Raw genomic sequence first — 27,255 nt, forward strand, 5'->3', positions numbered from 1 at the left:
AGCCATGGATTTTAGTTACGGTGCTAAAATCATTTTCCTCATACAAACAGAAATCTTCATCTCTTTTCTGTTTCTGAGTAAATAGTACATACCAGCACTATTTTAAAATAACAAACTCTTGATTGAATAATAAAAACTACAGTTAAACACTAAAAAACTCTAAGCCATCTCCGTGGAGATGTTGCCTGTACAACGGCAAAGAGAATGACTGGGGTAGGCGGAGCCTAGGAGGGATCATGTGACCAGCTTTGCTGGGCTCTTTGCCATTTCCTGTTGGGGAAGAGAATATCCCACAAGTAAGGATGACGCCGTGGACCGGACACACCTATGTTGGAGAAAGATAAGGAAGTGGAAGAGGCCTTCTGCCCTCTACGCTTCCCAGAAAAGACAACAAACAAGGAAGAAGTCAGCCTAAAATCCTTCGTAACCGTTGCTTAGGCAAAGGATTAGGACACAAGGAAGGAACCACAATCTCCTGATTGAAACCACCTTAGGAAGAAACCCCAACCCAGTTCAAAGAACAGCCTTAATAATCCTGTAATTTCTGTAATATCAGAAATGATCTCCTTCAATTCTGGCCCAAAAAAGAGTCTTACCTTTAAAGGGAATAGCTAAAAGCTTATGTTTTGATGACACATCAGCAGACCAAGATTTGAGCCACAATGCTCTACGTGCTAAAATAGCAAATCCTGCATTTTTTGCCGCTAATTTAGCAATTTGAAAAGCGGCATTAGTAATAAAAGAATTAGCTAGCTTAATTCTATCCAGAATGTCATCTAATGGAGTCTCAACCTTAAGAGACTCTTCTAGAGCCTCAAACCAAAAAGCTGCTGCAGTAGTTACTGGAAAAATGCAAGCCGTAGGTTGTAAAAGAAATCCCTGATTAACAAATAATTACTTTAGTAGACCCTCTAATTTCTTATCCATAGGGTCCTTGAAAGTACAACTATCCTCAATGGGTAAAGTAGTACGCTTAGCTAGGGAAGATATAGCTCCCTCTACCTTAAGGACCGTTTGCCATGAGTCCCGAATGGTATCTGATATAGGAAACATTTTCTTAAAATTAGGAGAGGGAGAAAACGGTATACCTAGTCTATCCCATTCCTTACTAATAATTTTTGAAATTCTCTTAGGAACCGGAAAAACATCAGTGTAAGTAGAAACATCCAAATATTTATCCATTTTACACAATTTCTCTGGAGGAATCACAATAGGATCACAATCATCCAGAGTCGCTAAAACCTCCCTAAGCAACAGGCGGAGGTGTTCAAGCTTAAATTTAAATGACATAGCATCCGAATCTGTCTGAGACAAAACATTCCCTGAATCTGAAATTTCCCCCTCAGACAGTAATTCTCTGACCCTCAACTCTGAACACTGTGAGGGTACATCGGAAATAGCTAATAAAGCATCAGAGGATTCAGTATTTACATTAAATACCTGACCTACTGAGTTTACCCTGCAACACTGGTAATTTAGACAATACCTCTGTAAGGGTAGATGACATAACTGCAGCCATCTCTTGCAGAGTAAAGGAATTAGACGCACTAGAAGTACTAGGCGTCGCTTGTGTGGGCGTTAAAGGTTATGACACTTGGGGAGAATTGGATGGCATATCCTGATTCTCTTCAGACTGAGAATCATCCTTAGGCACACTTACTTTATTTAAAATATGCTTTTTAAATTGTAAAGCCCTTTCAGTACAAAAGTTACACAATGTTAGAGGGGGGTTGCACAATAGCTTCTAAACACATAGAACAATGAGAAACCTCAATGTCAGACATGTTGAACAGACTAGTAATACCACAAAAGTCGTTTATACACTTATTTATAGCATAAAATAAACATTAGAAAAAACGTGTACTGTGCCTTTAAGAAAAGAAAAAGTGAACAATTTTTCCAAAATGCACAAAAAATGTTAATTATTCCCAAATTTAACTTAATATCGTTGGTTAATCCAAAAAGTACTGCACCCAGAAGCAAGGGCAGAAATAAGGCTTTAGAAGTACTTATATCAACATGTAGTCAAAAGATAGATAAAAATACCCTCTGCACCTCGCCACAGCAAGTGCTCCAAAATAGGCTCCGCCCCTTAAGGTCAAAAGTCGGAGTAGGCCCAAACAACACCGCATGGGAATGCGGTCTTGCACTAAAGTAAAAATACACATACAATATAACCCTCAAGCATAAAACCAATAAGTTTTAAGTGCCAAAAATAAAAAACATAAAACATCGTTTTTTATATTGTCTCCATGTCACATAATGTCCAAATATCAACTAATGATAAATATAATATAGGAACTCCAGTAAAACGCCTCTTATTAAAATAGGTTTTACTGCTTACCCCATCCCCATACAGGGAAATAATGCCAGCCAGTTCTGATACACCAAGTCTCCTCGGAAAAAAAGGCTTCACATACCTTAATGCTGCTTGTAGCATGAAACCGGTCTCCACACTGAAGATGTCTCATGGTTACCTTCAGAAGTCTTGTGGGAACCAGCGTGGATCTTAGTTACAAATGCTAAGATCATCAAACCTCAGGGCAGAAATCTTCTTCCATATCCCCCTGAGGAAAATAGTATGCACCGGTACCATTTAAAATAAAAAAACTTCTTGATTGAAGAAACTAAAACTAACACCTCACCTTACCATGTCTTCCTAGTATAACACAGGCAAAGAGAATGACTGGGGGTGGAGGGGAAGGGGAGGAGCTATATAGACAGCTCTGCTGTGGTGCTCTTTACCACTTCCTGTTAGCAGGAGGTTAATATCCCACAAGTAAGGATGAAATCCGTGGGCTCGTCATATCTTTGTAAAAGAAATTGCTATACACTGACCACACTTAAAGGGATAGGAAAGTCAAAATTAAACTTGCATGATTCAGATAGAGCATGTCATTTTAAGACACTTTTAAATTCACTTCTATTTTAAAATGTGCTTCGTTCTCTTAGTATCCCTTGTTAAAAAATGAATATGCACATATCATACACTAGTGGGAGCTGCTGCTAATTGGTGCCTGCACATATTTGTCTCTTGTGCTTGGCTAAATAGATATTTTCAGCTTCCTGTCAGTAGTGCAATGCTGTCCCTTCAGCAATGGATAACAAGAGAATGTAGAAAATTTGATAATAGAATTAAATTGGAAAGTTGTTTAAAATTGTATGTTCTATCTGAATCATACAAGAACATTTTGGGGTTTACTATCCCTTTAAAGTGAAGGTCAATTTTAATGTGAAAAAACTAATAAAAACAGCGGCACTTTCATTCATGAAAATTGACATTGCACCGCATTTTAAAAATACTTACCTTTTTCTTCTGAAACGCCGGATCGCCGTTCTGAAACGTTGCCCCGCCTGCTTCTTCCTGGTTTACTTAACCAGCAATGACGAAACCTGCTCCCTCCAATCACGGTGTTGCCCCAGGCAATGATTCCCCCAGGGGAAGCCGCGATTGAAGGATGCCGGAATCGTCATTGCTGACCTAAGAAGAGGCTTGCGATGGGCTGGTGAAGCACTGGAGCGGCTTCAAGAAGAAAAGGTAAGTATATTTTAGGAAAAGGGGTGAAATGTCAATTTCCATGAATGAAAGTGCCCCTGTTTTTTTAAAAACTGTGCACTTTCACATGAAAATTGACCTTCACTTTAAGCTTCCTACTACGCATTTCAAGGTCATGCTGCTTCCTCAGGAGTTGAAGGGGAGTGGCTCTTTCTTTATTGAGACCATTTTACATGTATTGAGTGTTAATTGTGTACTATTTCTTTGTTATTTACTCTATTTACCATTTCTGTTTTATTTAACTCTTTATTTAAGATACTTACATTTTTTTATTACCACTGTCCTTATTGATATGTGTATAATTAAAAATAAATATTAAATATTGAATATTAACCAAACTTTATTTTATTGAATACTGTACATGATGACATTCCAATGACAATTTAGGAGAAACACACTGGAAATTTGTTTTAAAATTACTTTTGAGTATAGAGTTGTCAAAGTAAGAGCAATGCAAAAGAGAAAGATTTAAAATGTGAAATGCATATATGCTGCATTGCAGTGCTCAGCAATGTATAACATTGTTACAAACACTGCTGTCATATAAGACATGACACATGTACACTCCTGAGCTTACCTAGGTATTTTCTTCAGTTAAGGGACAGTGTACTGTAAAATTGATTTAATGTTTTTTCCATGACTTGTTCTACCAGCAGTATAGTATAAAATGTATGATAAATTGTTCCTTTGTGTTTATTTTTGTATATGAAATAACTTGTTTTGTTCTTTGACAACACAACCCATTAAAATTGGCTGAACTTGCAGGGGAATCATCTTTATTTTATAATTTTCTGTACACAAAAATACTTAATTTACTTATCTCTGTCTGTACACACCAAGTCCAATAGAAAAATTTAAAAACATAAATTATGACTTACCAGATAATATCCTTCACTTTGATACAGGGAGAGTCCACAGCTGCATTAATTACTTGTGGGAATACAGAACCTGGGCACCAGGATGCGGCAAAGACACTGCAGCAAAAGGCTTAAATACCTCCTCCACTTCCCTCATCCCCCAGTCATTTTGCCAAGGGAACAAGGAACAGTAGGAGAAATATCAGAGTGAAAAATGTACCAGAATAAAACAACTTAAATTTAGGGCCGCCCACCGGAGAGCACGGGCGAGAGCCGTGGACTCTCCCTGTATCGAAGGAGAGGAAATTATCTGGTAAGTCATAATTTATGTTTTCCTTCTAAATACAGGGAGGGTCCACAGCTGCATTAATTACTTGTGGGAAACTATACCCAAGCTACAGAGGACACTGAATGCTAACTGGAGGCTAATAAGAGGTGGCCCAACCTGAGGGCACCACAGCCTGCAAGAAAACCAAACTCCCAAAGGTTTCCTTGACAAAAGCAAAAAAATTAAAAGAATAAGAATGTTAGGAGGACCAAGCAGCCGCCCAACAATCAAAACTATAGGATCTCATGTCAGAGACCCAAAAAGGATGTCACTGCACTCGAACTGAGCCATAAACCTCTGAGGAGGCTCGTGTCCCGCTGTCTCCTAGAACCAGCAAGAAACACTCCTCCACCAACAAGGAGGAAGTTATCAGCTTCCAAAACCTTGCACTCCCCAGATACGAATAACATAAAGGATAAAAACTGTCTATTCTGATGAAGTCTGACAGAAACATCAAGGAAAGATTCCCCAAAAAAGGAAGAACCTCTTCCCATTAGGACAAGGACTACGACAATCTTAGATAGAAAAAACTCGGATGGCCTTATTAGAAGGGAGACCACAATAAGGAAGAAACGAATTGCAAAGTGCAACACAGAAACTATGACATGTAGAAAAAAGAATCTACAGACGAATTAGGTCCTTGAATAAGAATTCAAAGACCACCTCCTCCAGGTACAAAGGTAACCCGATGCAACTCCTGAAGGATAAATCCAACCCCAAAAAGAGCTAGAAAATCACTTGCCGGCCCAGCCGCAAACAGTGCCCTAGTAAAAACAACTGAACAGCTGGAAGAAAAATGAACCTCTGGAACTGGAGCACAAACAGAGAGTAAAAACTGCTTACGAAAACATATACCAGAGAAAGGAACCGCGGCTGGTATCCATCTGCAACCTTCCACTTGCCAGACAGCTAAGCTAACCAACAGGCTATATTTGCAGGCTGCCCTTGTGAACAAAAACTAGTTAGTTATACAAGCCCTTCACCAGGTTTCAGAAGAATACTCCAGGATCCAGAAGAGAGTCAGGACAAGCTAGCTCCTCTCGACAGAAAAGAGGGAGTCCTCCACACCTAAAATAGGTGATGAGGAACCAGGTACGAGTTGAAGGAAAGGACAGAAAACCTTTCAGAAAAAACCTTCTCTTGGCTAGGTCCAAGCGACCCCTCGCAATTCGCCCTGGAAGAAAGATACCAAGACGCAAAGAGACCCTGACCCGGTAGATCCCTGCAACAAGGGAACTCTTATGGCAGCGAAGCCTCTAAACCGTGATTATGAACTTGCAGGCAAAAATGGAGCAGCAGTCTTACTGACGTCCACTCCAGATAGGATCGAGCCATCCTCGAAAAAGAGAGACATGGCCGAAAAGACGAAGGTTAAAATAAACCTCCTCAGAATTAAGAAAACTGCCACAGCAGGATTCAAACTCCAAGTCTACAGCTTGCTAGGTTAGGAACTAATCCCCTAAGCCACTTAGTCCAGCGGTCCTCAGCTGAGAAACTCAATCTGATTTCCGCAGATACACATTGGAAAAACTCTGGATAGTCAGATCAAAACGGATGATCGTAAGGCACATCCGTTCTGTAAGAGCACGCTCAGAGAATGGATTGCTGCCAAGAGCCGTAGTGGGCCTCTGCCCACCACCAAATTCGAGACCCTCCCGTCTACGCAGGAGAAACACATAAACTCAGAAATTATCTCTAAATAATCAAGGGAATCATCACCCTGAACAGAGACCTATAGGCTTCCATCAGAAGACTCCAACCATCACGACCATCAAGTCGATACAATCAAAAACAACCTAAGTGACAAAACTTCTTCCTAAAAAGAGCTTCGACAAGAACCCCGAGCTCTAAAACAAAAACTATCCGAAACAGATAGAAATGAAATAGTTAAACGCACAAAAAGGGAAGTCAAAAAGGGTGTGCGAACTAAAACAAACAGGTCCTACCTGTTATACAACACAATCCCCAATAGTGACGAAAGGCAAAGAATGACTGGGGGATGAGGGAAGTGGGGGAGATATTTAAGCCTTTGGCTGGGGTGTCTTTGCCTCCTCCTGGTGGCCAGGTTTTGTATTCCCACAATTAATGAATGCAGCTGTGAACACTCCCTGTATTTAGAAGGAAATAAACATTGTATTACTTATCTCTCCCACCCCCACTGGGAGTGTAATTTTTCTGAAGGCTATGTTTACACAGTATTTCTATACCCAATTAAATATAGAAACTTTCAGTACAGGTAGCGATACCACAGGCAAAATTAGCTATTTCAAAAGCCAATATAAAGGGAAGGAACTATTTGTAAACGATTTATTTTGCCCCCTTTAACCCCTTCCCGCCCTTAAGACGTTCTATGCTGTCCTAACCACACTGGGCTTTTACGCCTTTAGGACGGCATAGGACGTCCTAGCCTTTTGGCTGTACTGAAGCCAAAAGTGCTTCCCGAATGGGATCGCGGGCTGGAGGGAATACCTAGGGTCCTAGGCACCCCCCCAAACACGATCACATCATTGAAATCCAGTGATTTCACTTTTTTACTTATTTGTTTACATAGGAACTTTTTTTCCGATGTAGACAAATAAGTCCAGCCGTGTGGCTTTTGTAATTCTCAGAGCTGCAAATTCAAACTGCAGACTTCTCAAGGATCATCCTTCTATATTTATTTTCGTTTAAAAGGACAATAAACAGCTGAGTACAACTACAATAGAATGGTTACTACTCATCATGCTTTTGTTTTTCCTCCTGTGCCTGCAGCTGTCTTCAAAGTCATTCTCTTATTTCAACCGCTTACAAGTATCAGTTAGTAAAACTCTGCATCTTCACACTGGGCACCGCCATCTTGGAACTTACATTTTATATGTAACTTTGAAACTGCAAAAATGTTACTCTTCCGCTCTCTAAACTGAAGTGAAAATTACAGCTGTCAAAAAGCCAGTAACATCACAGATCCCCTTCTATCCAAGAATGCAACTATACAAGTGCTACAAGATGGCAGCACCCAGTATAAAATGCAGAGCTTTACCAGACTGATTTTGTGCCGAGTTAAAATACTGGCTTTATAGAGAGCTGCAGGTACAGGAGGAAATGCAATAGCATGGTGATTGGTAACTATGCTACTGTAGTTGCACTCAGCAGTTTAATGTCCCTTCAATTCATAACTATGGCACCGCAGTGCACTTTATGCTAACAAAATGACAGTTCCTAGCCTAATGTAAGTGGTGGCTGGATTTTGGGTATCCAGAAACTAGATGTTAATTTGTTTTAAAAATGTTTAGAATTGGCCAATTTGTTATTTTGCAGCAAGATGACAGAAATGTCTTATAATTACAAGTTGTTTACTCTCCCTTTAAATCAATGTTTGCATTATGTTAGTAGATACACCGTAATTATAAAACTAAACATAATACATTCTCTTTCATATAAAAAATGAATGACCCTTTAAACTTGACTGAAATCTTACTTCCAAATATACATGAGGAAAATTAATAAAAGCTATGTAGCAGAGTTAGAGGCTTGTGATTTGTGCCATGTGCATTTCCAATTCTCAGACTTGGAAAAACTCTTAATTTCAGAATTAAATTACATGAAAATGGTGCATGATAATGAAAGTATACTGCAAAGTTGTGTAATGAAACATGTTATATTATAATCTCAAGATGTGTGCTGTCTCTTTAAATACTGAAAAGTAATAAATATGGTAATTCTGTAACCTGTGCTCACACTCATAATTCTTTACCTACTTACCCTGCAATGAATTACAACCACGTGCAAAGGGTCACTATTTAACCAAGTCTCCATAGCTTTGCAAATACTGCACACCTTATCCAGCGGGGGTGCATGGAGATCAGGCCAACCCAGATCCATAACCTAAAGAGACATTAAATATACTATTTACAATTCTAAATTTGTTTCACTGTGCCACAAAGCACTAAAAATGACAAGAAAGAAACCCAAAAATATTTATTTCATGATTCGGATAGAGAATTCAATTTTAAACAACTTTCCAATTTAATTCTATTAAGTTTCTTTCATTCTCTTGATATATTGAAGGAGCAGCAATGCACTACTTGGAGATAATTGAACACATCAGGTGAGACAATGACAAGAGGCACATTTGTGCAGCTACCAATCACCAGATAGCTCCCATTAGTTCATTGCGACTTTTGAGCATATGTACATATGCTTTGCAACAAAAGGATACCAAAAGAACAAAGCAAATTAGATAGAATTACATTTGAAAGTTGTTTAAAATCACATGTTCTATCTTAATTATGAAAATAAAAATGTTACTTTACTGTCCCTTTAATATTATTTATGTCATAAATACCTTTGTATTTAATTTGGTCAGTTCATATCTCTTTTCTGATAGATTCAAGACCTATTAAAAATAAGAACAAGAAAGGTTTTAAATAATTTATAGTTAATTAAGCATCTAAAAATATTTCTGCATAATTATAAGATAAAGAAGCGTGCTGTTATATATTAAAAAAACACAGAAACGACGAACATAAAAGTGAAACATGCACAAAAACAAAAATATATTTTATATATATTTATTTCCTTTTATTTAACATAAGAGGGTTTTTTAAAACTACAGTTTGTTTAATGTTCTTGTACTGCACAGCCTAATGTTTCGTCCGGCTTGCAGAGACTCGTCTTAGCCACCAATAGAGCTTTTTGGTTTTATTATTTTAATATCAGTATACACTGACAATGTCCCTAACAAACATGAGGCAGGAGACATACTCTGCTCAATTCTATTAATTTCACCTAACTCATAAGAGTCCAGTATTGCTTAGCATTGTGCAAAACTAGCATTGCCCAACTGTAAGCAGGAGATTAGGTCTAGATCATAGTTTAACAAAATTACATAAAACCTATGAGGCTGTCAGAATATTAATGAACCAACCATATAAGCCAGGAAAAGATACTGTTTGTGTGTGTATCTTGCTGTCTTCCGTTGTCTCTCCACAACATAATTTTCCACGCCCTGGTCTATAAAATAATTATGAGACATAAAAAAGATTTGGGTTCTGTAGCAACCCCACTAAACTCTCACACAGGTGTCCTCGACATAGTATTTAAATGGACATGAAACTCAAAAATGTGTCTTTCATGATTCAGAAAGAGCGTCTGATTTTAAAGGGATAGGAAACTCAAATTATTTTGCTTCATGATTCAGACAGAGCATGCAAATTTAAGCCACTTTCTAATTTACTTCTATAATCAATTTTTCTTTGTTTTATTTTTGTATCTTTATTAGAAAAAGCAGGAATGTAAGCTTAGGAGCTGGCCTATTTTTGGTTCAGCACCTGGATTGGTGGCTAAATGCATGCTCTATCTGAAACATAAAATAAAACATTTGGGTTTCGAATTCCTTTAAACAACTTTCTAATGTACTTATATCTAATTTGCTTTGTACGCTTTATATCCTTTGTTGAAAAGTATACCTAGGTAGGCTAAGGAGCAGCAACGCAACTCAGGGAGCTAGCGGCTAATTGGTTGCTGCACATATATGTTTACTGTCATTAGCTCACCAGATGTGTTTAGCTAGCAGTGCATTGATGCTTCTTCAACAAAGGATACAGAGGGAATGAAGCAAATTAGATATTAGAACTACACTGGAAAGTTGTTTAAAAGTGTATGCTCTAGGGGTCGGTGAAGACGGACGCACTGAGCGAAAGTTCTGTTGCTTACCAACTAATCTTACATAATAAAACCTAAAAGTTTTATTCAACAGATCCAGAGCAACGTCAGAGGAACGTCTGAGCAGCTACTACATTAGCGGTTACCAGAGTGGAGATTGTGCAGCTAGTTTGTGGTCCAATAAGGATACAGTCATCTGGGACCCTAACAACTTCACATAAATAAGACTTGAGAAGTAGAGCTGGACTTAGTTCGATTACCCCAGGAGTGCTAACATAAATATAAAAGAAGCAGTATTGAATGAGCAAAGAAAACGTTTTTCTGGGCCACTTACTTTTTTTTGCACCGGTTCACTGCTAGTGGTCCAAATCTGCCATCTTACTTACACAGCTATTGTGAACAAGTAAGAAAGGATGGCCTCTGATATACAGCCTCACATTACCTGACAAGATGTAGTGTCACCTACTCCACTCCTCTACAAAAGGGTAATCAATTATAACTATTGCTAACTGGGATAGTCCAGAGACTGTAAGTACTTTTGCTGCAACACATTAGCACTATTCTCCCTAGTACACATCATTCTTAGAGAACTAATGCTTTTATACCTAAGCTTACCTCATAGGCTTAACACAAGCTGTGCTATATAGCTGCTGGGGATTGCATCTGGAGATATACTGTATATGTATTTAATGTTGTCCGGCTTCTCAGAGACACAGGTATTACACCAGGCTGAATGGCTATTTAATGCAGAGACGGTCTCCATTGCATATCTGAGATAATATTTCAACTGCTGTTTGGTCTCCTCTAATAGTTGCAGCAAATAAATTACCTTAATATAATGCTATATTTAACCAACACCTCAAGTTAGGTTGTGATCAGTGCCTCCCCCAACCCCATTTAACGCTTCAAGTGAGGACTCTCCACTGTGCCTTTTCCTTCTGTCACCCCTAGTGGGTGTCCCTGAGGTAGTGGTCTCTCTAAATTCCTCATCCTCTGTGAGACGCCATGATCCAATAGAAATGCAACGTAGGAGAACAGGGTGACACGTTATAAATTAAATTGCTAGCCAATCTTGAGGACTGTGTTAATGTAAAAACTTTTTATGTTCGAGGGGCCCATGCATTTACAATATTTCAGAGACTGAATTTACTATATTGGCAACAGCATTTATCGAGACTTTGTGCTTTTATATACCTCAGTGTTTTTATAATATCGGAGACGTCCGATTTTAATATCTTTACATTTATGTACTCTATCCTTACTTTTATGTTTTTTATATATCTGTTAGATTGAATTCTTGGCATAGCCAGTTATATCTATCTTTGTGATTTACTGCCGCACCTTTAGCTTCCTTTAGCGCTTCTCCATACACTTTGTTCTTTTACAATCTTGAGGACCGCTCAAGGTGGAAAAATATTCGAATTTCAAGGAATACTGGAAACAGTAATAATTAATAATATTAATTTGCGATTTATATAACGCTTTTCTCCCTTTGAGACTCAAAGCACTTTACAAATATACCAACATAAAGACATAAAAGTTAGGAGATTCTGAAGGTCAGATAAGCGGACTGAATGCCTGATGGAAGAGGTGGGTCTTTAGCTTTTTTTTTCCTTTAAAAGTCTGTAAGGACGGTGCCTCTCCGACTGCGCACGGTAAAGAGTTCCAGAAAGTAGGGGCAGTGTGGCCGAATGCTCTGGAGCCTGAGTTTGTCCTTATTCTTGGCACTGAGAGGAGGGATGTGTTGGCTGACCTAAGTGAACGGGATGGGATGTAGGGTGTCAGGAGCTCTTTCAGGTACTGTGGGCCTTGGTTTTTTAAGGCTTTGAAGGTCAGCAGGCCAATTTTAAAATATGTTTGCCATTTAATTGGAAGCCAATGCAGTGAGTGGAGAAAAGGTGTTATGTGGCAGGAGCGAGTTTGATTGGTCAGTAGTCTGGCTGCTGCATTTTGTACCGTCTGAAGGCGATGGAGTTCTTTTTTTGGGAGGCCCAAGTAGAGTGCATTGCATTAATCTAGCCTAGAGGATACAAATGCATGGATTAATGTTGGCATATCATCCGGTGGAATTAAGTGTTGTATCCTGGCTATGTTTTTCAGATGAAAGCAGGCAGATTTTATTATGGAGGAAATCTGCTGTTTAAAAGATAGTCCAGCGTCAATCAGCACTCCGAGGTTGCGTACCTTTGCTGAACTAACGAGTTCAGAGCCTCCAAGCTCCAGGCCAGTTGGGTGATCGTGGGATATTTTTGATGCCCGGGGTCCCCTCACCAAGAGTAACTCTGTTTTGTCCAGGTTCACTTTGAGACAGCTAGCATTTATCCATTCTATGAGGTCTGTTAAGCAACTGTTTATGCGGCATGCTGGGTATGTAGTATCTGGAGCAACGGAGAAGTAGAGTTGTGTGTCATTAGCGTAACAATGATACCTTAGGCCATGTCGGTTAGTGATGTCCCTCAGTGGTAGTAAGTAAATTGCGAATAGCATGGGAGACAGGATAGATCCTTGTGGAACTCCGCAGGCCAGTTCTGTTGGTGCTGATGAGCTTGATCCTGATATTACTCTCTGTGATCTACCAGCGAGGAAGGATTTAAACCAGTTAAGGACTGTGCCTCCTAGACCACAGATGTGCTGAAAGTGCTCTATTAGAATCCTATGGTCAATTGTGTCAAATGCATCTGAGATATCCAGGAGGATTAGAATGGAGTAATCACCTTTGTCTTCTGCCATGAGGAGATCATTTAGCACTCGGACTAGTGCTGTTTCAGTGCTGTGGCGGCATCTGAAGCCTGACTGGAAAGGATTGAATATGTTTAGGCGTGATAGATGGGCTTCCAGTTGAGTTGCCACTACTTTTTCAACTATTTTCCCCAGAAATGGGAGGTTGGATACTGGTCTGTAATTAGTCATGCAGTCTGGGTCTAATAAAGGTTTCTTTAGGATTGGTTTTACCACAGCTTCTGTGTTTAGTGAACACTGCACTATTTTTGTGAGGGCTGGCGCGAGTGTTTCAATGCATGCAGATATGAGTTGAGTTGGAGCAGGGTCTAAGCCCTTCAACCAGACTTGGAGAAATACTTTCAAGAATTATCCCAATATATTTTGCGCCACATTCATGTCCCTTAAAGTATATGTGGCTGTCTATTAACCAACAGACAAAGATAAACTTATATGGAAAAAATTAAATTGAAAGCAAAGTAAAACAAACACATATGAAACATAATTCCCCCTCGACAACGTAACTAAAATTCAAAGGGACATTATGATCAAAACAAACGTTTTTTGTTATGATCCAGATAAGTTTCCTACTTACTTTGATTATCTAATTTGCCTTCTTTCTTTCTTTTTTTTTTTTTAAGTTTTCAAAGCTTTATTGATATGAAAAGTGAGGAGTACAAGGAATAATAACATAGCATAAAAACTACTGTTGTACTTTCAATGTATACTCTATAAACTATAAGGAAATAAAACATAAATTATGCTTACCTGATAATTTCATTTCCATCTGTGGGAGGAGAGTCCACTGCTTCATTCATTACTTGTGGAAAATAAAAACCTGGCCACCAGGAGGAGAGAAAGACACCCCAGCCAAATGCTTAAATACCTCCCCCACTCCCCTCATCCCCCAGTCATTCTGCCAAGGAAACAAGGAACAGTAGGAGAAATATCAGGGTATAAATGGTGCCAGAAGATTAACAATAAATTAAGGTCCGCTCACCGGAAAAAATGGGCGGGTGCAGTGGACTCTCCTCCCACAGATGGAAATTAAATTATCAGGTAAGCATAATTTATGTTTTCCATCTTAATGGGAGGAGAGTCCACTGCTTCATTCATTACTTGTGGGAACAAATACCCAAGCTCTAGAGGACACTGAATGAAAAAAACAGGAGGGTAAAAGGAGGCGGACCCTATACTGAGGGCACCACAGCCTGCAGAACCTCTCTCCCAAAAGCTGCTTCCGCCGAAGCAAAAACGTCAAATTTATAAAAGTTTGCAAACGTATGTAAGGAAGACCAAGTGGCCGCCTTACAAATCTGCTCCATAGAAGCCTTATTCTTAAAGGTCCAAGAAGAGGTCACAGCTCTAGTCGAGTGAGCCGTAATCCTCTGAGGAGGCTTGTGTCCCACTGTCTCATATGCCAGACGGATCATACTCCTCAACTAAAAAGATAGAGAAGTGGCAGAGGCCCTTTGTCCCCTGCGCTTCCCTAAATACACAACAAATAAGGACGAAGTCTGTCTGAATTCCTTCGTGGCCTGAAGTTAAAACTTCAATGCCCGAACCACATCCAGATTATGAAGTAACCTCTACTTCGAAGAAGAAGGGTTAGGACACAAAGAAGGAACTACTATTTCCTGATTGATGTTACGACTCAACACCACCTTGGGAAGGAATCCTAATCCAGTGCGTAGAACAGCCTTATCAGCATGAAAAACCAAGTAGGAAGGCTCTCATTGCAAGGTCGTCAACTCAGAGACTCTGTGCGCCGATGCAATAGCCAGTAATAATAGGACTTTCCATGAAAGAACCTTAAAGGGACAGTATACACTCATTTTCATATAACTGCATGTAATAGACACTACTATAAAGAATAATATGCACAGATACTGATATAAAAATCCAGTATAATACTGTTTAAAAACTTACTTAGAAGCTGTCCGTTTGGCTCTGTTGAAAAGGTAGCTGGAAAGCCCACTGCAAGTGGCAAATAAGACACTCCCCCCCCCCCCCTCCCCCTTCTTTTGCATATGAAAAGACCCTTTACACAAACAGGAGCAAGCTGGAGTAGGTAGTCGAGCGTATTCACATAAAACTTTGGGGCTTGGTTAGGAGTCTGAAAATCAGAGCAATGTTATTTAAAAATAAGCAAAACTATACATTAATTTAAAAAAAAAACTTTATGGGCTATATAAATAGATTATCTACAAAACATTTATGCAAAGAAAAAATGAGTGTATAATGTCCCTTTAATGTCAAGTGCATGCATAGGCTCAAACAGAGCCCTCTGCAAGGCCTTAAGAACCAAGTTTAAGCTCCAAAGAGGAGCCGGATTCCTGAAGACAGGCCTGATCCTAACCAGAGCCTGAACAAAGGACTGAATGTCAGGAAGCTCTGCAAGTTTCTTATGCAACAGTACTGATAAATCTGAGATCTGTTCCTTAGGGAACTGGCTGCAAGACCCTTATCCAGACTGTCCTGGAGAAAAGGCCAAAATCCTGGATACCCTGACCTTATGCCAGGGATATCCTCGTTCCTCCCACCAGGACAAGTAGGTCCTCCACACCTTGTGGTAGATGCGTCAAGTGACCGGCTTCCTGGCCTGAACGAGAGTTTCAATCACCCTTTCCGAAAATCCTCTCTTGGCTAAGACTAGTCGCTCAATCTCCACGCAATCAGCCTAAGAGAATCTAGATTTTGATGCATAAAGGGACCTTGAACCAGCAGATCCCTGCGACAAGGTAACTTCCACGGCGGAGATGACGACATCGCCACCAGATCCGCAAACCACATCCTCCGCGGCCATGACGGAGCAATCAGAATAGCCAAATCTTGCTCCTGCTTGATGCGGGTCACTACCCAAGGTAGAAGAGGTAACGATGGAAATATGTAAATTATGTTAGGTTACCGCCAAGGCATCTATCAGTTCCGCCTGAGGATCCCTGGATCATGACCCATATCTGGGTAGCTTGCAATTGAGTCTGGACGCCATGAGATCTATTCTCCAGCGTCCCCTATCTGCTGCAGATTTCCGTGAACATCTCGGGATGGAGGGACCATTCCCCTGGATGAAACGTCTGTCTGCTCAGAATATCAGCTTCCCAGTTGTCAACACACGGAATGTGGATCGCTGAGAGCAAACAATTGTGAGTCTCCGCCCAATCCAGAATCTGAGATACTTCCCTCATGGCAAGGGAGCTTCTCCCCCCCCCAATGGTTTATGTAAGCCACCGAGGTAATGTTGTCCGAATGGAATCTGATCAATCGGGACGACCCCAGAAGGGGCCAAGCCCTCAGAAAGTTGAATATTGCTCGAAGTTCCAAAATATTTATCGGTAGACTCGATTCTTCTCGAGTCCATCTGCCCTGTGCATTTCTGGCACCCCAAACAGCTCCCCATCCTGATAGACTTGCATCTGTGGTCACAATCTCCCAGGATGGTCTCAAAAAGGATGTCCCCTGAGACAACTGCCCTGGTCGGGTACACCAAGATAGGGACTCCCTCACCTATCTGTTTAGAGATATCTATTGGGACAGGAAGGGAGGGAAAGCAAACGAGACTTAGAAGTCATGTCTGCAGACTACGACTTTAGCCCCAGAGCCCTAAAAGAGGCTAAAATAGAAAAACCTGATGTCTTAGCATTCAGGCGAATAATCTGCATGTTAGCATCACAAATGAATGTGCCACTCTTAAGGCCTTGATTTGTTCTAGAATTTCATTGAGAGTCTCTGCCTCGACCATAGCTGATAGAGCGACACACCAGTAGGTAGCCGCACTAGCCACCACAGCGACCGCCGCCGGTGGTTGAAAAACAAACCCCGTGAGTTGGAACATGGACTCCATCTTTTTATCCATGAGTTCCTTGAAAGAGGAGCTATCCTCTAGCAGAATAGTCATTCTCTTAGCAAGCGTGGAGATAGCACCATCCACCTTAGGGACAGTACCCCACAGTTCAAGCTGCGCATCCGGATTGGGGAAAAGCTTTTTAAAAGAAGAAGAAGGGGAAAAGGACGAACCAAGTTTCTCCCATTCATTCTTAATAATGTTAGCCATCTTGACTGGAACCGGGAAGTCCTGGGGCACTACCCTGTTCTCATAAACCCTACCCAGTTTAGGGATTGAAGGTTCCTCCGGTATTTTCGGTTCCGGAACCTCCAATGTAGCAAGCACCTCTTTCAGCAGAAAGCGAAAATGCTCCATCTTAAATTTGAAATCTGGCTCCTCTGCGGACGGAGGCCTAGACGTAGCTGATTCCGACCCAGAAGCGACATCCTCCGATAAGTCGGAGTTGTCCTCCTCAGCGGATAATCTATCAGAGACATCCAGCGGAGTCCAAAACCATTGAGGCAGATAGCAGTGCCATACCTTCCACTTTTTCTTAGTAGGGCGAGGCATCACATTAATGGCTGCAGAAAACGACATCTGTAATTGATCGGGGAAGTCTGGAGGCCAAAGGACCCCTCCCGCAGGAGGATTAGTAAGGCCCTGGGGAACTGCTTGTGTAATCGGAGATGATTGCAGGGAACGCACCTTGCGGGGCGGGGAACCCTCAGAGGTGGACGGCTCAGTCATACTAAATACCTTATTCTTTTTGGAAATAGCAATATTGTCAAAGCATGTGGAACAGAGTTGCGTAGGCGGTTCGACTGGAACCTCCTCACAATATACACAATTAATGGGTTTGGATAAAGAGGGAGTATACTCTAACATATCAGAGTCCTCCATAGCTTGCGCCTTTATTACGGACTTGATCAAAAGTAAATGGCACCTTTATATCCTAATGGCCGGGGTACTCACCACCTCCTATGAGCCGGACACAGAAAAAACGCTTTGTCTCCTACACTGCCAGTCAAGAAGAGCAAGTTAAAAGAGGCCACACCCGGTCACATGGAGTGCCATGCAGGACTGCCCCTGCACTCGAGAGAAGGACGCGCCAAAAAAGCGTGTCTCAATCTCTCGCTAATGAACTGTGTTCCACACTGACAGAGCCTCATCTCACACAAATGCAGTAGAAAAACACAATACACAATATTATGCATAATAATATCCCCCCTGTTCAACAGCCCCCTTCCGAGGGTATTACCCTAGATTCTATAAAGATAAAAGGAGTCACCCTGTGACCCTGTCTTCTTGCGTTATCAAATATATATATAAATGAAACGATCTTACCAGAATCAACACCGTGGAACAGGAAAACGGCCCTTCAAGTGTTACAGGGTAGTAGCATCGCTCCTGACATGGACTTGAGAGAAGAAAAGCAGGCAGCGAAACTAGTCAACGCTGATTGCTAATGGAGCTGTTAAACTGAGTCGGGATGGTTTCGCAGAAAGACTTTCCCTGCATCTCCAGACTCTTCACCCATGTTCATCACCCATGAGAGGCTGACAGGACTACTTAAAACTCCAGTCCCATTTCGAAGAGTACTACCCTCCTTAAGAGACTACTCAGAATCTTCCGACACTCCTCCACCAACCTCCTGTGATGAAAGGCAAAGAATGACTGGGGGATGAGGGGAGTGGGGGAGGTATTTAAGCGTTTGGCTGGGGTGTGTTTGCCCCCTCCTGGTGGCCAGGTTCTTAATTCCCACAAGTAATGAATGAAGCAGTGGACTCTCCCCCCATTAAGATGGAAATATGTTATAAAAAAAAAAAAAAAAGGAATTAAAGACAAAGTACACTGCAGAGGGTCCATTGTTCAAAAAAGCATTGGCCATTCAGTTTGGCCAATAGATAAGTTCTGAGGAAACAGATACATTTATAAAGTTCTTGTGAATCTGCCTTAAATGACAAAAAAAATGCTAATTAGGGTGAGGGGAGTACCACCCACAAATCAAGAGTAGAGATGGAAGGAGGGCAAGATGATGGGAAGGAGGGCAAGATGATGGGAGGGAGGGGGGACGGTCAGTGAGATGCTCTTTCCTGTACACGATCTATGACTCAGTCCTGTCAATATGGGCCAATGACAGTGTGTTTAGGGGAATCCAGGAGACACAACTGCTCAAAAGGTAGGAAGAGACCATATCTAGAGAGTCATAAAAGGGGGAGGTTTGCAGAAAATGCTTTAATTCACAATATTTAAGCCATTTAGTCAAGACCACTTCCGGCACCTCCTCACAGTCATGTATCGCTTTCAATTTGCCCTTAGATAGCACCTTGCTAATAGGGACAGTGAGACCCAGCTCCCAGCCTACTGTGAGTTGAGTTCCTCTCTCAAACCCCCCCCCCCCCCAACTCTGCACTGCATGAAATAGGTGACAGGGGAGATCTTTTTTGTTTGTTTGTTTTAATGCATTTCTATCTGATCTCATGAAACTTTAATTTGACTTTTATGTCCCCTAAACTATTAAGCAAAATAACATGTTTACATCAAACACACAAGGTTTTAGATACATTTATAACCGTCTTTACCGATCAAAATTATCCGAATATTGTATAGTAGGAATGTGCATTCAGACATTTCATAATTAAACAAATGGCATATATGGCAGCCGTCAGCCGCATTTGGCTATTTTCGGGGCCGGATATCTTCTTGTGAAAGGGCAACACACTAAGTTCTGTAGTGTATTGCACTTTCACAAGAAGAAATATGGATCCAAAAATATCCGAAAGCCACTCACAGTATAGTGACTTTTGCGAACAAACCATTATCTATAAAAACTTAATTTACAGTTTCAATATATATTTTATTTTACTATTAGACCTATGAATTTCAAAGGAAAAATAAAGCGTTAAGACTACAATATGTTGTTGTTACCAGATAATTGTCTCCGTGTTTTGACTTGAGCATTCGTGTAACATCCTGCAGATTGTGAAGATAGGTTTCCTCTGAGCAGCTACTTGGGAACGAGACAGCAATTATCCGCTCGGTGATGTAGGTAAGATCAAGTTCATAGCCTTCCTCCATGATGCGGTCAAAGTCCACGTTCCTGTAATCAATTGTGATATTCTAAATATTTATTCTCTGTTATTCATATATTAAAATATTAGAAGATTTAAGGCAGTATCAGTAAATGCATATAATACCTGAAAAGGTTAGCATTTGTGCAAATGTATTAATTCAATTTAAGAATATCTTTGGGCAACTAAAAAGTGTTTCAGTAAAATTATGTAACTTTGTACAAAATATTTCCCAGTTTAATAAGGGGCAGTAAAGACAAAATTAACCTTCCATGATTCAGATAGAGCATACAATTTTAAATAGATTTCCAGTTTGATTCTGTTATTTAATTTGCTATGTTATATCCTTTGTTGAAAAGCATATATAAGTAGCCTCAGGAGAGGCAAATGCACTACTGATGGCTTGTGCTGATTGGTGGCTGCACAAATATAATTCTTGTCATTGGCTCACCAGATGTGCTCAGCTAGCTCCTTCCTGCTCCTTCAACAAAGAATACTAAAAGAACAAAGAAAATATGATAAGAGAAGTAAATTGGGAAGTTGTTTAAAATTGTATGCTTTGACTGAAATTTTTTGGGTTTCATGTCCTTTTAAAAATAATATTTTTTTATCATGTCATTTACATATTATTCCACTCATTTTAGTAGGTAAAATTACAAATTAAATTATTAATATTTAAGCATAACTATTAAATGGACATTTAAGCCAAGACTGAAGTACACATCAGTGCATTTGATTTTTTAATAGATACATTTTTGCAATAAGCTTGTTTAGTTGGTAGCCAGCCCATGGAGGGTTAAATTATAGGAGCGTCTTTGAGACCTATGTTTTTAATTTCTCAATTAAGTAATTAAAGTGATTTTGTATTTATTGGCTGTAAGGACAAAGCATCCATAGGTCTATGAGTATGGCTTCTAGGAGCTGAAACGCGTTAGACTGGGATGTCTTTGTCTAACACTGCACCTATTTGGCTTGAAAGTTGGTTTTAACATTTTTTGAATAAACTAACTATTTTAACTGGAACCTTGTCTGGATGCCTTCTCCATTTTTTGTTTGTTTTCAAAAAATGCTTCTAATAAAAAGCTATCACTGTTTCAATAAGAACTTTTATCGGAAACTGCCTTGTAGCATATCAAGATATGCTCAGTGCTCTAGCATTTTGCTTAAGTGCATGTCACTTTGGGGAGTTTACATGCTCCTGGAAGTGGGCCATTAAATTAAAATGTAGCAGAAAAAGAAAATTTATGCTTACCTGATAAATGTATTTCTTTTTTGACACAATGAGTCCACGGATCATCTTAATTACTATTGGGAAATACCACTCCTGCCCTGCAGGAGGCGGCAAAGAGCACCACAGCAAAGCTGTTAAATATCACCTCCCTTCCCTCCCAACCCAGTCATTCGACTGAAGTAAAGGAGAGAAAGGAAGTAACCAGGTGCAGAGGTGTCTGAAGTTTATAATAACCCAACAACCTGTCTTTCAAAAACAGGGCGGGCCATGGACTCATCGTGTCAAAAAAAATACATTTATCAGGTAAGCATAAATTTTCTTTTCTTTTAAAATGACACGATGAGTCCACGGATCATCTCAATTGCTATTGGGAATCAATACCCAAGCTAGAGTACACAGATGATACGGGAGGTACAAGACAGGGAACCTAAACTAAAGGCACCACTGCTGGAAGAACCTCTCTCCCAAAAGCGGCCTCAATCGAGGCAAAAGTGTCAAATTTGTAAAAATTTTTAAAAAAGTGTGAAGAGAGGACCAAGTTGCAGCCTTGCAAATCTATTCCACCAAAGCTTCATTTTTGAATGCCCATGAGGAAGCAACAGCCCTCGTGGAATGAGCCGTAACTCTCTCTGGAGGCTGCTGTCCAGCAGTCTCATATGCAAAACGTATGATACTCTTCAGCCAAAAAGAAAGAGAAGTAGCCGTAGCTTTCTGTCCCTTACATTTTCCTGAGAAAACCACAAACAAAGCAGAAGATTGACGAAAATCCTTAGTCACCTGCAGGTAAAATTTGAAGGCACAAACCACGTCCAAATTGTGCAGAAGCCGTTCCTTCTGAGGAGGAGGATTAGGACACAAGGAAGGAACAACAATCTCCTGATCAATGTTCTGATCAGAAACAACTTTAGGAAGAAATCCTAATTTAGTACGTAAAACTACCTTATCTGAATGAAAAATAAGGTAAGGTGACTGACACTCTGCGAGCAAAAGAAATAGCAACAAGAAATAAAACTTTCCAAGATAACAACTTAATATCCAAGGAATGCATAGGCTCAAACGGAGCCCCTTGAAGAACTTTGAGAACTAAATTAAGACTCCATGAAGGAGTAACTGGCTTGAATACAGGCCTGATTCTTATCAAGGCCTGACAAAAAGTTTGCACATCCGGAACATCTGCCAGACATTTGTGTAACAAAATAGATAAGGCAGAAATTTGACCCTTTAGGGAACTGTCGATAATCCTTTCTCCAAACCCTCTTGGAGAAAGGACAAAATTCTAGGAATCTTAACTCTACTCCAGGAGTAGCCCTTGGATTCACACCAATAAAGATATTTACGCCATATCTTATGGTAAATCTTTCTAGTTATAGGTTTACGAGCATGAATCATGGTCTCTATGACCGATTCTGAAAAGCCCCGCTTGGTTGTGTTAGTTATGAGATGAAAAATCCAGATGCATATTTCATATATTTTAATGGATAACTGCATTACATCTTAAAAAGAATTGTAAAAAGACAATAACAGAATTTATGTTTACCTGATAAATTACTTTCTCCAACGGTGTGTCCGGTCCACGGCGTCATCCTTACTTGTGGGATATTCTCTTCCCCAACAGGAAATGGCAAAGAGCCCAGCAAAGCTGGTCACATGATCCCTCCTAGGCTCCGCCTACCCCAGTCATTCGACCGACGTTAAGGAGGAATATTTGCATAGGAGAAACCATATGATACCGTGGTGACTGTAGTTAAAGAAAATAAATTATCAGACCTGATTAAAAAACCAGGGCGGGCCGTGGACCGGACACACCGTTGGAGAAAGTAATTTATCAGGTAAACATAAATTCTGTTTTCTCCAACATAGGTGTGTCCGGTCCACGGCGTCATCCTTACTTGTGGGAACCAATACCAAAGCTTTAGGACACGGATGATGGGAGGGAGCAAATCAGGTCACCTAGATGGAAGGCACCACGGCTTGCAAAACCTTTCTCCCAAAAATAGCCTCAGAAGAAGCAAAAGTATCAAACTTGTAAAATTTGGTAAAAGTGTGCAGTGAAGACCAAGTCGCTGCCCTACATATCTGATCAACAGAAGCCTCGTTCTTGAAGGCCCATGTGGAAGCCACAGCCCTAGTGGAATGAGCTGTGATTCTTTCGGGAGGCTGCCGTCCGGCAGTCTCGTAAGCCAATCTGATGATGCTTTTAATCCAAAAAGAGAGAGAGGTAGAAGTTGCTTTTTGACCTCTCCTTTTACGGGAATAAACAACAAACAAGGAAGATGTTTGTCTAAAATCCTTTGTAGCATCTAAATAGAATTTTAGAGCGCGAACAACATCCAAATTGTGCAACAAACGTTCCTTCTTCGAAACTGGTTTCGGACACAGAGAAGGTACGATAATCTCCTGGTTAATGTTTTTGTTAGAAACAACTTTTGGAAGAAAACCAGGTTTAGTACGTAAAACCACCTTATCTGCATGGAACACCAGATAAGGAGGAGAACACTGCAGAGCAGATAATTCTGAAACTCTTCTAGCAGAAGAAATTGCAACCAAAAACAAAACTTTCCAAGATAATAACTTAATATCAACGGAATGTAAGGGTTCAAACGGAACCCCCTGAAGAACTGAAAGAACTAAGTTGAGACTCCAAGGAGGAGTCAAAGGTTTGTAAACAGGCTTGATTCTAACCAGAGCCTGAACAAAGGCTTGAACATCTGGCACAGCTGCCAGCTTTTTGTGAAGTAACACAGACAAGGCAGAAATCTGTCCCTTCAGGGAACTTGCAGATAATCCTTTTTCCAATCCTTCTTGAAGGAAGGATAGAATCTTAGGAATCTTAACCTTGTCCCAAGGGAATCCTTTAGATTCACACCAACAGATATATTTTTTCCAAATTTTGTGGTAAATCTTTCTAGTTACAGGCTTTCTGGCCTGAACAAGAGTATCGATAACAGAATCTGAGAACCCTCGCTTCGATAAGATCAAGCGTTCAATCTCCAAGCAGTCAGCTGGAGTGAGACCAGATTCGGATGTTCGAACGGACCTTGAACAAGAAGGTCTCGTCTCAAAGGTAGCTTCCATGGTGGAGCCGATGACATATTCACCAGATCTGCATACCAAGTCCTGCGTGGCCACGCAGGAGCTATCAAGATCACCGACGCCCTTTCCTGATTGATCCTGGCTACCAGCCTGGGGATGAGAGGAAACGGCGGGAATACATAAGCTAGTTTGAAGGTCCAAGGTGCTACTAGTGCATCCACTAGAGCCGCCTTGGGATCCCTGTATCTGGACCCGTAGCAAGGAACTTTGAAGTTCTGACGGGAGGCCATCAGATCCATGTCTGGAATGCCCCACAGTTGAGTGACTTGGGCAAAGATTTCCGGATGGAGTTCCCACTCCCCCGGATGCAATGTCTGACGACTCAGAAAATCCGCTTCCCAATTTTCCACTCCTGGGATGTGGATAGCAGACAGGTGGCAGGAGTGAGACTCCGCCCATAGAATGATTTTGGTCACTTCTTCCATCGCCAGGGAACTCCTTGTTCCCCCCTGATGGTTGATGTACGCAACAGTTGTCATGTTGTCTGATTGAAACCGTATGAACTTGGCCCTCGCTAGCTGAGGCCAAGCCTTGAGAGCATTGAATATCGCTCTCAGTTCCAGAATATCTATCGGTAGAAGAGATTCTTCCCGAGACCAAAGACCCTGAGCTTTCAGGGATCCCCAGACCGCGCCCCAGCCCATCAGACTGGCGTCGGTCGTGACAATGACCCACTCTGGTCTGCGGAAGGTCATCCCTTGTGACAGGTTGTCCAGGGACAGCCACCAACGGAGTGAGTCTCTGGTCCTCTGATTTACTTGTATCCTCGGAGACAAGTTTGTATAGTCCCCATTCCACTGACTGAGCATGCACAGTTGTAATGGTCTTAGATGAATGCGCGCAAAAGGAACTATGTCCATTGCCGCTACCATCAAACCTATCACTTCCATGCACTGCGCTATGGAAGGAAGAGGAACGGAATGAAGTATCCGACAAGAGTCTAGAAGTTTTGTTTTTCTGGCCTCTGTCAGAAAAATCCTCATTTCTAAGGAGTCTATTATTGTCCCTAAGAAGGGAACCCTTGTTGACGGAGATAGAGAACTCTTTTCCACGTTCACTTTCCATCCGTGAGATCTGAGAAAGGCCAGGACAATGTCCGTGTGAGCCTTTGCTTGAGAAAGGGACGACGCTTAAATCAGAATGTCGTCCAAGTAAGGTACTACAGCAATGCCCCTTGGTCTTAGCACAGCTAGAAGGGACCCTAGTACCTTTGTGAAAATCCTTGGAGCAGTGGCTAATCCGAAAGGAAGCGCCACGAACTGGTAATGCTTGTCCAGGAATGCGAACCTTAGGAACCGATGATGTTCCTTGTGGATAGGAATATGTAGATACGCATCCTTTAAATCCACCGTGGTCATGAATTGACCTTCCTGGATGGAAGGAAGAATTGTTCGAATGGTTTCCATTTTGAACGATGGAACCTTGAGAAACTTGTTTAAGATCTTGAGATCTAAGATTGGTCTGAACGTTCCCTCTTTTTTGGGAACTACGAACAGATTGGAGTAGAACCCCATCCCTTGTTCTCCTAATGGAACAGGATGAATCACTCCCATTTTTAACAGGTCTTCTACACAACGTAAGAATGCCTGTCTTTTTATGTGGTCTGAAGACAACTGAGACCTGTGGAACCTCCCCCTTGGGGGAAGCCCCTTGAATTCCAGAAGATAACCTTGGGAGACTATTTCTAGCGCCCAAGGATCCAGAACATCTCTTGCCCAAGCCCGAGCGAAGAGAGAGAGTCTGCCCCCCACCAGATCCGGTCCCGGATCGGGGGCCAACATTTCATGCTGTCTTGGTAGCAGTGGCAGGTTTCTTGGCCTGCTTTCCCTTGTTCCAGCCTTGCATTGGTCTCCAAGCTGGCTTGGCTTGAGAAGTATTACCCTCTTGCTTAGAGGACGTAGCACTTTGGGCTGGTCCGTTTCTACGAAAGGGACGAAAATTAGGTTTATTTTTGGCCTTGAAAGGCCGATCCTGAGGAAGGGCGTGGCCCTTACCCCCAGTGATATCAGAGATAATCTCTTTCAAGTCAGGGCCAAACAGCGTTTTCCCCTTGAAAGGAATGTTAAGTAGCTTGTTCTTGGAAGACGCATCAGCTGACCAAGATTTCAACCAAAGCGCTCTGCGCGCCACAATAGCAAACCCAGAATTCTTAGCCGCTAACCTAGCCAATTGCAAAGTGGCGTCTAGGGTGAAAGAATTAGCCAATTTGAGAGCATTGATTCTGTCCATAATCTCCTCATAAGGAGGAGAATCACTATCGACCGCCTTTACCAGCTCATCGAACCAGAAACACGCGGCTGTAGCGACAGGGACAATGCATGAAATTGGTTGTAGAAGGTAACCCTGCTGAACAAACATCTTTTTAAGTAAACCTTCTAATTTTTTATCCATAGGATCTTTGAAAGCACAACTATCTTCTATGGGTATAGTGGTGCGTTTGTTTAAAGTGGAAACCGCTCCCTCGACCTTGGGGACTGTCTGCCATAAGTCCTTTCTGGGGTCGACCATAGGAAACAATTTTTTAAATATGGGGGGAGGGACGAAAGGAATACCGGGCCTTTCCCATTCTTTATTAACAATGTCCGCCACCCGCTTGGGTATAGGAAAAGCTTCTGGGAGCCCCGGGACCTCTAGGAACTTGTCCATTTTACATAGTTTCTCTGGGATGACCAACTTGTCACAATCATCCAGAGTGGATAATACCTCCTTAAGCAGAATGCGGAGATGTTCCAACTTAAATTTAAACGTAATCACATCAGGTTCAGCTTGTTGAGAAATGTTCCCTGAATCAGTAATTTCTCCCTCAGACAAAACCTCCCTGGCCCCATCAGACTGGTTTAGGGGCCCTTCAGAACCATTATTATCAGCGTCGTCATGCTCTTCAGTATCTAAAACAGAGCAGTCGCGCTTACGCTGATAAGTGTGCATTTTG

The 27,255-nt window shown here is 41.2% G+C and overlaps 1 protein-coding gene across 1 annotated transcript in view; it reads right to left on the reverse strand.

Annotated features, from left to right (window-relative positions):
* TNS3 (tensin 3) overlaps window positions 1–27,255 on the reverse strand; it is a 588,043-nt gene that overhangs the window by 324,752 nt on the left and 236,036 nt on the right. Inside the window, exons 7-9 of the mRNA XM_053714333.1 lie at window positions 19,857–20,028; window positions 9,066–9,116; window positions 8,483–8,605 (exon numbers count right to left, since the gene is read on the reverse strand). Of these exons, the coding sequence (XP_053570308.1) occupies window positions 8,483–8,605; window positions 9,066–9,116; window positions 19,857–20,028 (346 nt within the window). The remainder of the gene's footprint in view (window positions 1–8,482; window positions 8,606–9,065; window positions 9,117–19,856; window positions 20,029–27,255) is intronic.

The sequence above is a fragment of the Bombina bombina genome, chromosome 5, assembly GCF_027579735.1.
Source record: "Bombina bombina isolate aBomBom1 chromosome 5, aBomBom1.pri, whole genome shotgun sequence".
Taxonomy (NCBI): domain Eukaryota; kingdom Metazoa; phylum Chordata; class Amphibia; order Anura; family Bombinatoridae; genus Bombina; species Bombina bombina.